Source organism: Homalodisca vitripennis, chromosome 8 (assembly GCF_021130785.1).
Source record: "Homalodisca vitripennis isolate AUS2020 chromosome 8, UT_GWSS_2.1, whole genome shotgun sequence".
NCBI lineage: Eukaryota > Metazoa > Arthropoda > Insecta > Hemiptera > Cicadellidae > Homalodisca > Homalodisca vitripennis.
In genome coordinates, this window is record NC_060214.1 from 116,773,915 (window position 1) to 116,786,652 (window position 12,738).

The following is a 12,738-nucleotide window of genomic DNA, read 5'->3' on the forward strand; positions in this document are numbered from 1 at the left end:
GCAAGAAATTTTATAAAACTCAGATTTTAAGAGTTTTTGACAGGTTCAATCAGGCTTCTGGGTTAGTTTACAACTGTCAACAAAACTTTGTGTAATATAAACAATAACTAGTCTTCAATCAACTGTCAGGATAAGCAAGTTTTACCAAGTTTGTATTACCGACATGTATGTAGCCTGTGGAAGTATTTCTTTTTGTTGCCTTCCTTCAATACTGATTTATAAAAATAATGTAAACTTAAACCACTAAAAAATATACAGAACTGACTTTTTTTCAGCTAAGTAATTTATGCTTTTGTGATAATTTTTTATTCGAGCTAGATGGTGAAAAAAGGTGTTTTCTGAACAAGACCAACTGTTTAATTAAGTTCTTTAAAGAGGCAATTCTGTCATTTACGAGCTAACAACGAGAGATTACCCATCTGGCGTTGTAAATTTGCAACACCAGAGACAATTGTGTAGGTTCTACCGGATTATGTATGAGAAACATACTGAGATGCTTATAATTGTTATTTAGTTATCTTAATGTAATAACAGGTAACACACGTTAAAAGCCACCTTATCACAACCAATATTCTTTGTTATCAAATAATTAAGAATTATTCCACCATGATTGTAAATTTCAGAACATAAAAAACTAAACAGTTTAATGAAACTTGTAAAGTTAATCTGGGACACTATGTAATTTTTAATAACTATGTAATTACAAGTTATAAAAATACAATATGAAAATATAATGTATTTTTTACGTATGTTTGTAAACATATGAAAATACAATTACAAAGAACGTATAGATATTTAAAAAAATTCCATTTATTTTTTAAGTTATTATTGTCATCTCCTTCAACACTTTTACTGTGGTTCAATTTAGCACTCCTAAGCTGGACGCAGTAATATATCTGATCTGCCACAGACAGCATATTAAGTGCGAACTATTTTAAAACATTAACTGAAGCTAGGTTTTGCTATGCATATTACGCTTTTTATTGTAATAAATATTTGTGTCAACACAAGATTTGTTCTCTCTTTAAAGTATGTTACTGACGATGGAAGGTTTGACAGGATAACAGGATTACAGATAATTGCCATAGTTATGGTTACAAAAGGTATAACACAACGTTTCGAGGATTGGAATCTATCCTCTTTGTCAGATGGGGAAGGTATTAGTACATACAAAACATTCTTATACATTGTCTGTACTACCTCCCCCACCTGACGAAGAGGATAGATTCCAATCCTCAAAACGTTGTGTTACCTATACCTTTTGTAACCATAATGATGGCAAATGTCCAAGATCCTGTTATCCTGACAATATTTGTAGTTTACTTAGCAATAGACAATAGACAATGTACTTTATTTGCAACAATCATAGAGAATGGCATTAGCGTCAAAAATATAACATCACATTATAAGAACAAATATTAGTTGTGTCAATATTATTACATGTTTATGTCAAAAGTTCTCCAAGATAAAAAATTCATTTATGGAATAGAATGGGTGTTTCAACAGCCAGGTCTTTAATGTTTTCTTTATGTTTTCTTGGGACTTGATGTCAGCAGGCAGGCAGTTGAACAACTTCGCTCCCATATAGGATGGCTTTTCTTCAAATTGAGCAGAATGGTGTTGGGGAAGAGCAAAGTCTGCAGCATAGCGAGTGTTGTGTTGGTGTACGTCACGGCCACGGGTGAAGTTATTCTCATGGGCATAAGTTATTACACTGAGTATATAGAGTGATATTACAGTTAGAATTGAGTGATCAACAAAAGCAGCTCTACAACTGTCTCTAGACTGCAACCCAGCTAGTGTTCGTATGCACTTCTTTTGTAAAATTAGGGTTCTTTGTATATTTGACGAACTAGATATACCCCAAACTAAAATACCATACCGAAGATGTGTTTCAAAAAGTGCATAATAAGCAGTTTTTGCCGTCTGCACATCACTAATTGTCTTTATTCTTCGGATTACATAAAGTCCAGAACTTAGCTTCCTGCAGAGACTGTCAACATGAGAGGTCCAATTAAGACTTGTGTCAATTATAACACCTAGATACTTGGCAGCTTCTACTCTATCTATGTTAGGTAGAGTTCCCGCTTCAAGCTTTCGTCTTCCCATTATTATAAGGATTGTTATTATAACTCAACATTGAGGAAAATTATATACTTGTCTTAAACAGTGTCCAGTGTCAGTACACATTGGATTTCACAAGGAAATTTTAACAAGCGGATCTTTTTAAAATATTTATCCACTTCTACATGCACAAAATGCCAGGTAGTAATGAAGTATTTTTCTACATTTGAATAAACTATTCATACTTAGTTTTACTTGTGCTAACCTTACGTACTATCTACTCATAACGCGACAGCATTATTGGATTACTATTTTACTTCAAAAACATAACTGGCCTACCTCAATTAAAATCAGAAAACTTTATAAAACTTTAAAAAGTTTTCTTATATTTTGAGTTGCTCTACTTTATAAATTATATTTTAAACTTTTACTGCAGAAGAAAGCATTTAAATTGTCAATCCTCATCAAAGTCTTTCATATGATTTTCAAACAATATTCATATATTTAATTTGCACATGATGTAACCATAATGGCATCTGTGGCTAGTCAGTACATGCAGGTCACCAAACGTGTATGCGCAGATTGGTACCCGCTGTATGACAGTAGCCAACAGTTCATAATTGAAAAAACAAATCTCATTTAAGTTTACATTCTCGTTCATATACCACCATGAAAAAATGCTTCTGGCAAAGAGGAACAAAGTTACACTTAATTGGGTGCCGGGCCACGAGGGCATTCAGGAAATGAAAAAGCAAATACCCTTACCAAAATAGGTACAGAAACCCTGATGATAGGGTAAGAGCCAGGCTGTCGTGTAGTTTTTTCCTTTACAAAATCCCGAGTAAAATATTGGGAAAAGAGAATTAGATCCTTAAACTGGAGGAGGGCGTCTGGGCTAAAACAATCTAAAATATTTATCTCTCCTTATGCTAAAGTGTAATCAGCTCTCCTAGAACAAAGTAATGAGGATATACGACTGGTATTAAGGATGTTGATAGGACATGACCCTCTTAGGAAACATCTGATGAAGGTGGGTCTAAGCCAGACTGATGAATGCAGACTCTGTGAAGAAGCAGAAGAATCAGCGAAACATATATGGCTTTTTTTTTTTAACGATAGGAAAATGCATTATGCACCGTCAGGACAGATGTTCGCCCTGGTGTGTGGGACTCTCACCCACTAAAAACCTACCGGTCCAGGCATTGGAAACCCTCTCGGGAACGCATCTCTGCAACTACTTCAAGAGGGTGCCATCGTTCGCCTAATGTGAAGAAGCAGAAGAATCAGCGAAACATATATGGCTTAACTGTCCTGCAATATGTAAAATTAGGACAAAATTCCTAGGAGCGTATCTTCTCAACTTGAAGGATATCAGAGAAGAGGAGCTCTCAAATTTGACGATTCTGTAAGTCTCAGATTCTGAGGGTCTAAACATAAAGTAAGGGAGGCGTAAAGGTCCTGTTAGGACTATGTGCAGAGACTCTTATCTCTTTTCCCTCTAAACAAAAAAATGAAAAAAATGCTGAAAATTCAAAGGATCCATACTTACAAAAAGAAAATAAAACTAAGAATTGTTTTCCTGTTTCTAAAACTGAAAGTGACCTTTGAGGAAACAGTAAAGATTTATTTTAATTTAGAAATAGAACTGTTTAATTAAGGTTTGTAATTATCCCCAACCACTTTAAAACATACTTCTGTGATATATATTTTGATCATTTATTTAGTCCTGACAAGAATATGTAGACATAACAAATTTTATGGTATTTCAATTTAAGAATATTTGTTTTTAATCAGTGAATTGAATTTAAAGAACAATACATTCAACTGACAGCTACAGTGAAGAAACATATTATTTTAATTAAATTTCTAATACTTTTAGGGTATGAGTACATTTACAACTAGCTTTCGGATGAGTAAACCTCAAATCTCACACGTTGTAAAGATAATAAAGGAATTGCACTCACAAGCCTAGTCCTTTGAAATTTAATTAAAACAGAATTACCACATTTCAAAATGGTTAAGTAAAGACAATAGTGAATGGCAATAAATGTTGATTATAACTTAATAATTTTTACGAGCGAATAAGAATCTATTACTATTTCAGCTGTGTCATAATTTATTACTTGATACCTCTTTAATAGCAGCACTACGGATTATCATTCAACAGTCTGACGTAAAATCCACATGATCACGTTGTACAAGTGTTTAATTGTTTTATTACTTTAAGCCTATCGTATGAAACCGATGGTTAATTAATAAGTTAATTAATTGTTACAAAAATAAACCGATACGATGTAAAGTGCCAGTGCCAGACAGAATAGGACAAAAGAAGCACAGATAGATGGACTATTCTTTGACCTTTTGACCTTAAAATCAATTAGGTTCTTCCTTAAACCACAAGGAACCTATGTACCACTTTTCAAGTCTCTCGAACCTTTCCAAAAAGAGTTATAACACAGACGGATAGATAACATGATTCTAAGGTACTGTTGGATAATATGGAGAACATAACAATGGTAGGATAAAATATTTGATTTAATAAAACACTTTTAAAAAGGGTCAAAATTGCAGTAAAAGATTTCTACATGCCTTGTGCAATATATAACAGATTTTAGGATCCAAGAGCCAATTTGCACTGAGTAATCGTACAACCTGGTTTTCTGGAAAAAATTGTTCTTCAACCTCGCTATTTTTGGTAGAGGTTGAAATGGAAGAGTATCAAAAGGGTTAAAAATATGAATGATAATTTTTATCTTGGATTTTATTTTTCCTAGCACTTCTGACCATCAAGAAGATAGACGGTTTGCCTTTTGACCTTTTGACATCAAAATCAACAGAATTCTTCCTTGGACCAAAACGAACCCATCTAGTACACTTCAAGTTTTCAAGATCTTTCCATCAAGAGTTTTTGTACAGACTGACAGATATGATGTTCAACAAGATTTCAGGTAGGTCCTGTCGGGTCCTTAACCTTAGAGCTGCTACGCATCATTTACAGATTCATTTACACCATGGAACTGCCAGCATCTCGATTGAGACATATTATGTTGCCATTCTTTATTATATTGTTACAATTACAAAAAATAAGTTTTACATAATTATTGTATCATTACACCCTGTATATCGTTATGTTCAGTGGAAACCATAGTTTTATTATATTTATATCTATAAATATAATTTTATTTTTTATGTTAGTAACACTAATATTTTGTAATGGATGAACTGTTATTTATAGATGCTTACTCTTACTCTTACTCCCATGGCTATGGATACCCTAGGTGGTATTTGGCCTCGCCAACCAGCTGCCTCCATCTCTCCCTGTCTTCACAATCCCCCTGACCCGCTCTCAATTTCCGCAAGTCCTTCTCCACCTGGTCCTTCCAGCGATTTTTGGGTCTACCTCGAGGTCTTCTTCCAACTGGATTGTGTTTCCAAACCTCTTTAATCAATTTATCATCCTCCCTCCTCATCACATGGCCTGCCCACCGAAGTCTCTTGCTCTTTGCTTCTCCTACAACGTCTGGAGATTGAAACATCTCTCTGATTTCTTGGTTGTGCCTGATTCTCCATCCATCTCCATCTCTAATAGGTCCGAAAATTTTCCTCAAAATCTTATTCTCGAATGCAACCAATCTCTTTTCTGCCTGTTTATCTATAATCCATGTCTCTGCTCCATAGAGAAGAACTGGTCTTATAACAGTCTTATATATTCTTAATTTTGTTTTGTAAGACAGTAATTTTGATTTTAAAATATTATTTAATGCGTACATGCTTCTATTTGCCAAATTTATTCTATTTTGGATTTCTATTTATAGATGCTGCAACATTTAATTTGCATTTATAAATTTGTTACTATAGGATTTTTAGTAATGTTAAAAGTATATATTCTGAATATATATCATATGTAGAATATTATGAGGGTTTTTAAAACTAACATTGTCCTCAAGGAAAAAACTTGTATGTGTTTGAATGTAAGTTTTTTCCAATTTTGGATTTTTTGCAAACATTGGATTAAAGACATACATGAAATTTTTTGGTTGTTTTATTTTTACATATTATTATTCCTTATAATTTACTGAAAATAATCATACATAATAAGTGGCATAATTGTTGTGAATGTATTTTTTTTTCATTTTTCCAAAAATCACTTTTGAATATGCCAATATGAATGGGCTTAGCGTTTGAGACAAAAATGCCCACCTGTTGTAGAGTTAGTAACTTATGTCACTGATATTCAATTTTAAATGAACAGATTTATATTTTTTAAATATTCATTGGTAAAATTTTTAAAAATTAATTGTAGTGTAACTTAATGTTCAGTTTGCTTACTTAGACACATAACAGCTGGGTTGCCAATGATGACACTTCAGAGTTTTACAGAGGATAGTGACTGTCTTGCTTGTCCTTACGTACAGTAATACTGATAAATAAAATCTCAATTAATAAGTAAATCCACCTCCTTAGTAAAAAGTACTGAACCATAACGCAAAATCTGTCTGTAATTGCTGTTCGACAAAAGTTATGCAGAACTGAATTATATGTAGACTTGTGCTAGTTCAAATATAATTCAGTTGGGGGCAGCACCAATCAAGAAGAGCACAGCTGTGGTTCTAATAGTTTATAGTGTGGATGCTAGATGGCAGGAACCATTTAGTTCCACAACTGTTTACTCAACCAAAGATAACGTCCATTGAAAAACTGGCTGATATAAAAATTAATGAATAATCATGAACTGAATTAGAATACTTAGGCCTAGTCTACATCATATGAGAATTCACAAAATAACTAATAACTCTAATTATACCTAATATTCAAATGTAATAATGACACTGAAGATTGTTTATAAATTTATTTAATCTAAGATTTTTACATTGCCATAATGGTTATCCATAAGACCAATGTTTACTAACGTTCAGCGAAATCCAATGGAGTGAATGTACCATCATCGAACTAATGTTGCCCATATAGATATGAAGTTTCAGGCAAAATTTCAAGTCTACAAGTCAGTTTGGTCGATATCATACCAACATACAGATCCCTACAGAAAAATTTTTTTCCAGCCCCTTCAGTGATAGGTTTTGCTAATGCTCAGCAATAAAATAGTCAACAACTAGAAGCATGCAAACTCCCAGATGCCTGCTTAGCGAAGCCTTTATCACTCCTGCAGCTGAAAAAATTTATTTCTGTCTGTCTCTCTGTCCACACGATCATGAAGCTTCATTTATAAATTAGCAACACTGAATTCGATGATGGTGCATACCACTCTGTGGGATTTGGCACTGATCTGAATCTAATCGTTTTGAGATTTCAACTTGTGATTTTTCTTCATAGAGTAGAAAGAAAGAGTATAAAGCCAATGCTAAAACTCAGTAATAAGATTTGATTTCAGTGCACTCTTGTGTTGTAGTAGCTCACTGGAACTTTTATTATTTTAATAACATTAAGAAACCTAATTTAATGAACAAAAAGAGGAATGCATAACATGACAAGATATCTCAAGAAAGATTTCATCTCTTGACTTTAAATTTTGTGTGAAACTTCATTTCTACATACACAAGTATGTTTTCTATCTTGGTGCATGACCAATCATGGAATTTGGCATATTAACACATGTAGTTTATCCATACAGTAAAACGAAAAATAAAACAGCGGAAAGTGAATTTAAGAATTTGGCTGGTTTTTTAAAACAGTTTTTAGACATGTGGCAAGTTCGTCAAAACACCAACGCGCATGACGGTATCAACACAGACAGCCATCGACCACATCACAAACCTTCCAAGTGTCGCGATATCAGTGGTCAATACAGCCATTTCAAACCACTATGGCCTAGAGGCTATAATTAGTGGAAGAAGCCCAAAATTAATGAAAAACTTAAATATTTCTCTAAAATTCAAAAAAATCTTCAAACAAATAATTCAAAACCTTTTTTTAAATTGAAAAAGGATTTATAGAAAAGTGATTCAAGCTGTGAAAGCATATGACGTCTCTAAATCAATTATTGTGTCTAAAAATGTTTTAAAAACTGTCTGGGACATCATAAACAATAATAATGTAATATTCAAAAAGAAATCAAGCTCAAATTTGGCATAAACTGGTGGAGGATGCAAGTGAGGTTGTGAACGAGTTAACAGAATTTTCGCATCTGTTGCTTGTGAGCAACATCTTTGCCCATCTCCTCCGCAAGCTAAACGCGGAGACAGAGTCCAGTAATCTCATTGGTACTGGCTATAGCACTTGAAGAAGAACTTACAAAAATCATCCAGCAGCTCCTATCCAAAAAATCAAATGATACTAATTTGATAGCCGTATGGCTTACTGAAAAATGCTTGAAGTATATTGTAAGACCATTATCTCAATTAGTCAATCTATGTTTTGAACAAGGAGTTTTTCCCCTCACTCCTCAAAATCACGAAAGTCAGTCCAATTTTTAAGAAAGATGATCTATTTTCTACAAATAACTACAGGCCTGTCTCAATTTTGCCAGTTTTGAGCAAAATATTTGAAAAACTATATTTAACTAGAATGCTTCAGTTTCTAAACCAATACAATACAACCATCTTTCAGAGTATCAATTCAGTTTCAGAAAAGGTAAGTCAACAATAGACGCGGTGGTGAGTTGTAGAGGAAGGTCGAGATTCCACTTTAAGTGTGTTTCTGGACTTATATAAAGCATTCGACTGTGTTGACCACTCCAAACTGCTCTACGAACTTGAATTGTATGGCATCAGAGGCGTGGCCCTTCAGTGGTTCAGCTCATTTTCAAGCCACCGAACACAAATAGTCGAAATCTCAAAAAAATTCTCAGAACTGATTCACCTGAGTTTGGGGTCCCTCATGGATCAATTCTGAGTCCGATTCTTTTTCTCATGTATGTCAATGATATAGGGTCATCACTACTACATGGGAGACTCATACAGTACGCTGATGACTCAACATATTGTTTCAAGAACAAATCAAAAAATATACTGGAACAGCAAACGTTTATTGACATCAATAACTGTGTCCAAAATTTCAACAGCCTCAATCTCAAAGCATATTCCTCAAAATCAAATGTCCTTACTTTCGCAATGCAATCAGGAGATCCAAATGATGGACCACCCGTTTTATTGGATGTCACTATTTTGGAAGAAGTTGATTGTTCCAAATTTCTCATAATATTCCGGGGATTGACATGGAATGCTCACATTGATCATATTTGCTCTAAACTGTCGTCAGGGTAATTATGTTTTGAGGAGTTTAGCCAAATACTGCCCTATTCAGGTTCTGATGATGGCGTATTATGGCTTGATTTACCCCCTCTCACCTATGGTTTAGTGTTGTGGGGAGCAAGCACAAACGGCCAGTTCTCCAGAGCTTTTAAAATCCAAAAACAAGTGATTTTGATAATTGCACGGTTGAAGTTCAGAGAGTCATGCAGGGAAACCTTCAAAAGGTTGCAACTACTGAATCTGCCAAGTCTCTGCATTTTAGAAACTACATTATTCTGTACGTTTAAATGTGCTATGACTAGCGGTTGAGACATTCATTCGTGCGAAACTCAAGGCAGAGATACCTACGGACTGGGGGACACAAGACAGGGGTTTACAAACACTTGCCTTCACAGACAGAGGTTCGCTTTATCAACAAATGGCCTGATTGAATAAAAAATGCCACAACGCCCAAGACATTAAAATCTCGTTTGAGAAGCTTTTTACTGTTGCAAGCATTTCACAGTGCTGACGAGTTTATCGCATACAACTGGGCGACTGCACAATTAGCAGACTGACAACCAGTGTTGGAAGTGGGAAAATTGGCGTGAACGAAAGAAGTATGATAAATAAAATTATATGTTTGACTAGGGTTTCAATGTAGTGTTACTGTTTGAAACTTTAGGTTAATATTGACGATTGCTATACATTATTTATGTTTCTGGCAATAAAATATTTAATTTGATTTGATTTGAAAAATTTAAGTTTAAAAAAAAAATACAACTAAAATCTAAATTCTTTGTTTGAAGTTTATTTTTGAGGATGGAAGAATTGTGAAGGAGACAGGATTTTTCCAGACATTTGCCATTGTTCAGTGAAATAAAAATCAGCAACACTACGTTTTGAGATCTGCAATCTGATCTCTTCTTCAGGTAAATAACTAAACTAACACATAATTACAAACTCAGTCGTAGGTGATTGGTCGACGAATGCAGACCTATTGTGACCTGTAGTAGTATTCTGTAGTTCACTTTTAATAATTAGTGTTGTGTTTAGTTTTTTATTAAGTGCAAGTTTTAGAGTTAGTGAAGTTGACACACAACATGGTGGTTGTGATTCCTGACTTAGGCGTGTCACAACGCTCTGTTATGATTTGTTTATTTTAACCTAGTTTGTAATTATGTGTTAGGTTAGTTATTTACCTGAAGAAGAGATCATATTGCATATCTCGAAACATAGTATTGCTGATTTTTGTTTCACTGAACGATGGCAAATGCACGGGAAAAATCCTGTATCCTTTAGAATCTAAACACAAGCAAAATGTTTAGTAGATTTTAACATGCTTGCTAACATTTAATGCTAACTTTGTCAATACTACATTACAATGACAGCGATAGAATGACACTACTGCGACATACCTGGGGCAGAGGTTGCAGGCGAAGGGACGCTCTCCTGAGTGGTTGCGGAGATGAACCTTGAGGTGGTTGGACTTGCGATAGGAATGACCGCAGATGTGGCACCGATGAGGCCGGTCCGGGTTGTCGGCAACTGACCACACCTGACGCAGTGTTACAACCTGCATTACACCTACACAAACATCGTAACACTGGTTACACCTCTGAGACATCAAACAACCCTCTGCACTCACAGGCTCCTACGGTATCGTCATGTATAACTACCACATGTACATATATAAAGTACTGAGCCAAGTTCATCAAAATTTTAACTGGTTTTCTAAAGAAAAAACTATTCATCACCACAATACTAGAAATACTAATTTTTTAATATATCCCACACACACCACAGCAATATTTGAAAAAAGTGTTTATTATATGGGCATTAAACTTTACAATAAATTGCCCAACAATTTCAAACAAATGCCATAGGTCGAATTCTTAGATAGAATAAAAAGTCTGTTTGTCGAATGGGCCTACTACAAGATTTCCGAATTTCTAAATGACAAAAACGTAATAATCTAATCATGTAGATCCAGTGATTTCTCATACGTATAGGAGTTAAATTTCCCAAATGGTTTATCTTTGTATTTGAAAGATTTATTACAAATACATTTTTAATTATTTTTCATTTCTTCTTGAAACATTTTAAATTACTATGCAAATAACGCGGAGGAAATTAAAAAATAATTCCGATCTGGTGAAGCAAAACAACAAATATGGCCGCCAAGCTGTCAATAAAAGTAGTGCGGCCATCTGTACTGGCCATACGAGTTGTGAGGACAAACTACGGCAAAACTAATGCAAGCTGTCTGAAACCTTGGTGTGGCCAGTGCTGCTGGCCTTTTGAGCGTGAAGGGTTAAAATTATTAATACTTCCTATACTTTTCAATCCCATTGGATGCTTATTGTATAATTTTTTTCCCTCAAATATTGCGGTAACAATTCTGTGGAACTTAACCTGTGGATAGATAACTGCAAAACATCTCTGTGTCTGGTGTTATACTTGTTAGTCAATAGTATGTCCAGTCATGAAGCTAAACCAGTCTACAAACAGGTTAAAGCACTTATCTGTTTCCAAAAACTAGGAGATGCAAATATGTGAATTTTTAGGCAACAGTGGACTGCATCCGAGCACAGGAATAGAAACTGCTTCTTGCAAGTCTCACAAGCTCTGATGACAGCTTGGTTTTAGAGCTGGACTTGACTAAAATTTATACTGTCTTCGTATTGCATCATTTTAGGCTGAATTAATAAAAGAATTAATGGTTTTGCACTACCTGCTCAACAACTCTATTGCAGTATCTGTTTTCTGTTGGACAGTAAGGAAAAAATTGTAAAACAAATCACCCAACTACAAATTGTAACCGCTTGAAAGATTGAAAGACTCCGTACCTTGATCTGTGAGAACCAATGGCTGCTGGTAGTCTGCTGACAGCACATTGCTGCTGCTGCTACCATTCTGCTCTACCTGAACAGTGGTCCCTGACTCCTGCTGCTGCTCCTGCGGCTGAGGCTCTTCAGCTGTTCCTTTTGCCACCACTGTCTTGTTCGAGTGTTGAACCCTGTCAGGTAATCTTTACATTAACTTTGCGTGTGTCAAACTTTATCTCTTGTTTAATTTACATTACCATGTTCAATGTTTATCGGTTTTAATTTTGTGTATGCGTTCCAAACATTTGATTATTCTTAAAAACAAAGAGGAAAACATTGCGGATTTAACATTTGCATTAATGGCAAAGATTAACACTTTTAACCCCTTGAATGCCAACGTCCGATTCTACCGGGTGTCAAAAATTGTCTGAAAACTGCCAATATCTGTTTCTACCAAACGTCAAAAGCTGTCTGAAAAGTGCCAAAGTCCGATTCTACTGGACATCAAAAGTTGTCTGAAAAGTGCCAATGTCCGATTCTACTAGACGTCAAAAGCTGTCTGAAAAGTGCCAAAGTCCGATTCTACTGGACATCAAAAGTTGTCTGAAAAGTGCCAAAGTCCGATTTTACTGGACGTCAAAAGCTGTCTGAAAAGTGCC

The 12,738-nt window shown here is 34.8% G+C and overlaps 1 protein-coding gene across 1 annotated transcript in view; it reads right to left on the bottom strand.

Annotated features, from left to right (window-relative positions):
• Window positions 1-12,738, bottom strand: part of LOC124367969 (zinc finger protein 236-like) — a 61,212-nt gene that overhangs the window by 22,174 nt on the left and 26,300 nt on the right. Inside the window, exons 14-15 of the mRNA XM_046825208.1 lie at window positions 12,101-12,270; window positions 10,670-10,838 (exon numbers count right to left, since the gene is read on the bottom strand). Coding sequence (XP_046681164.1) covers window positions 10,670-10,838; window positions 12,101-12,270 — 339 coding nt within the window. The remainder of the gene's footprint in view (window positions 1-10,669; window positions 10,839-12,100; window positions 12,271-12,738) is intronic.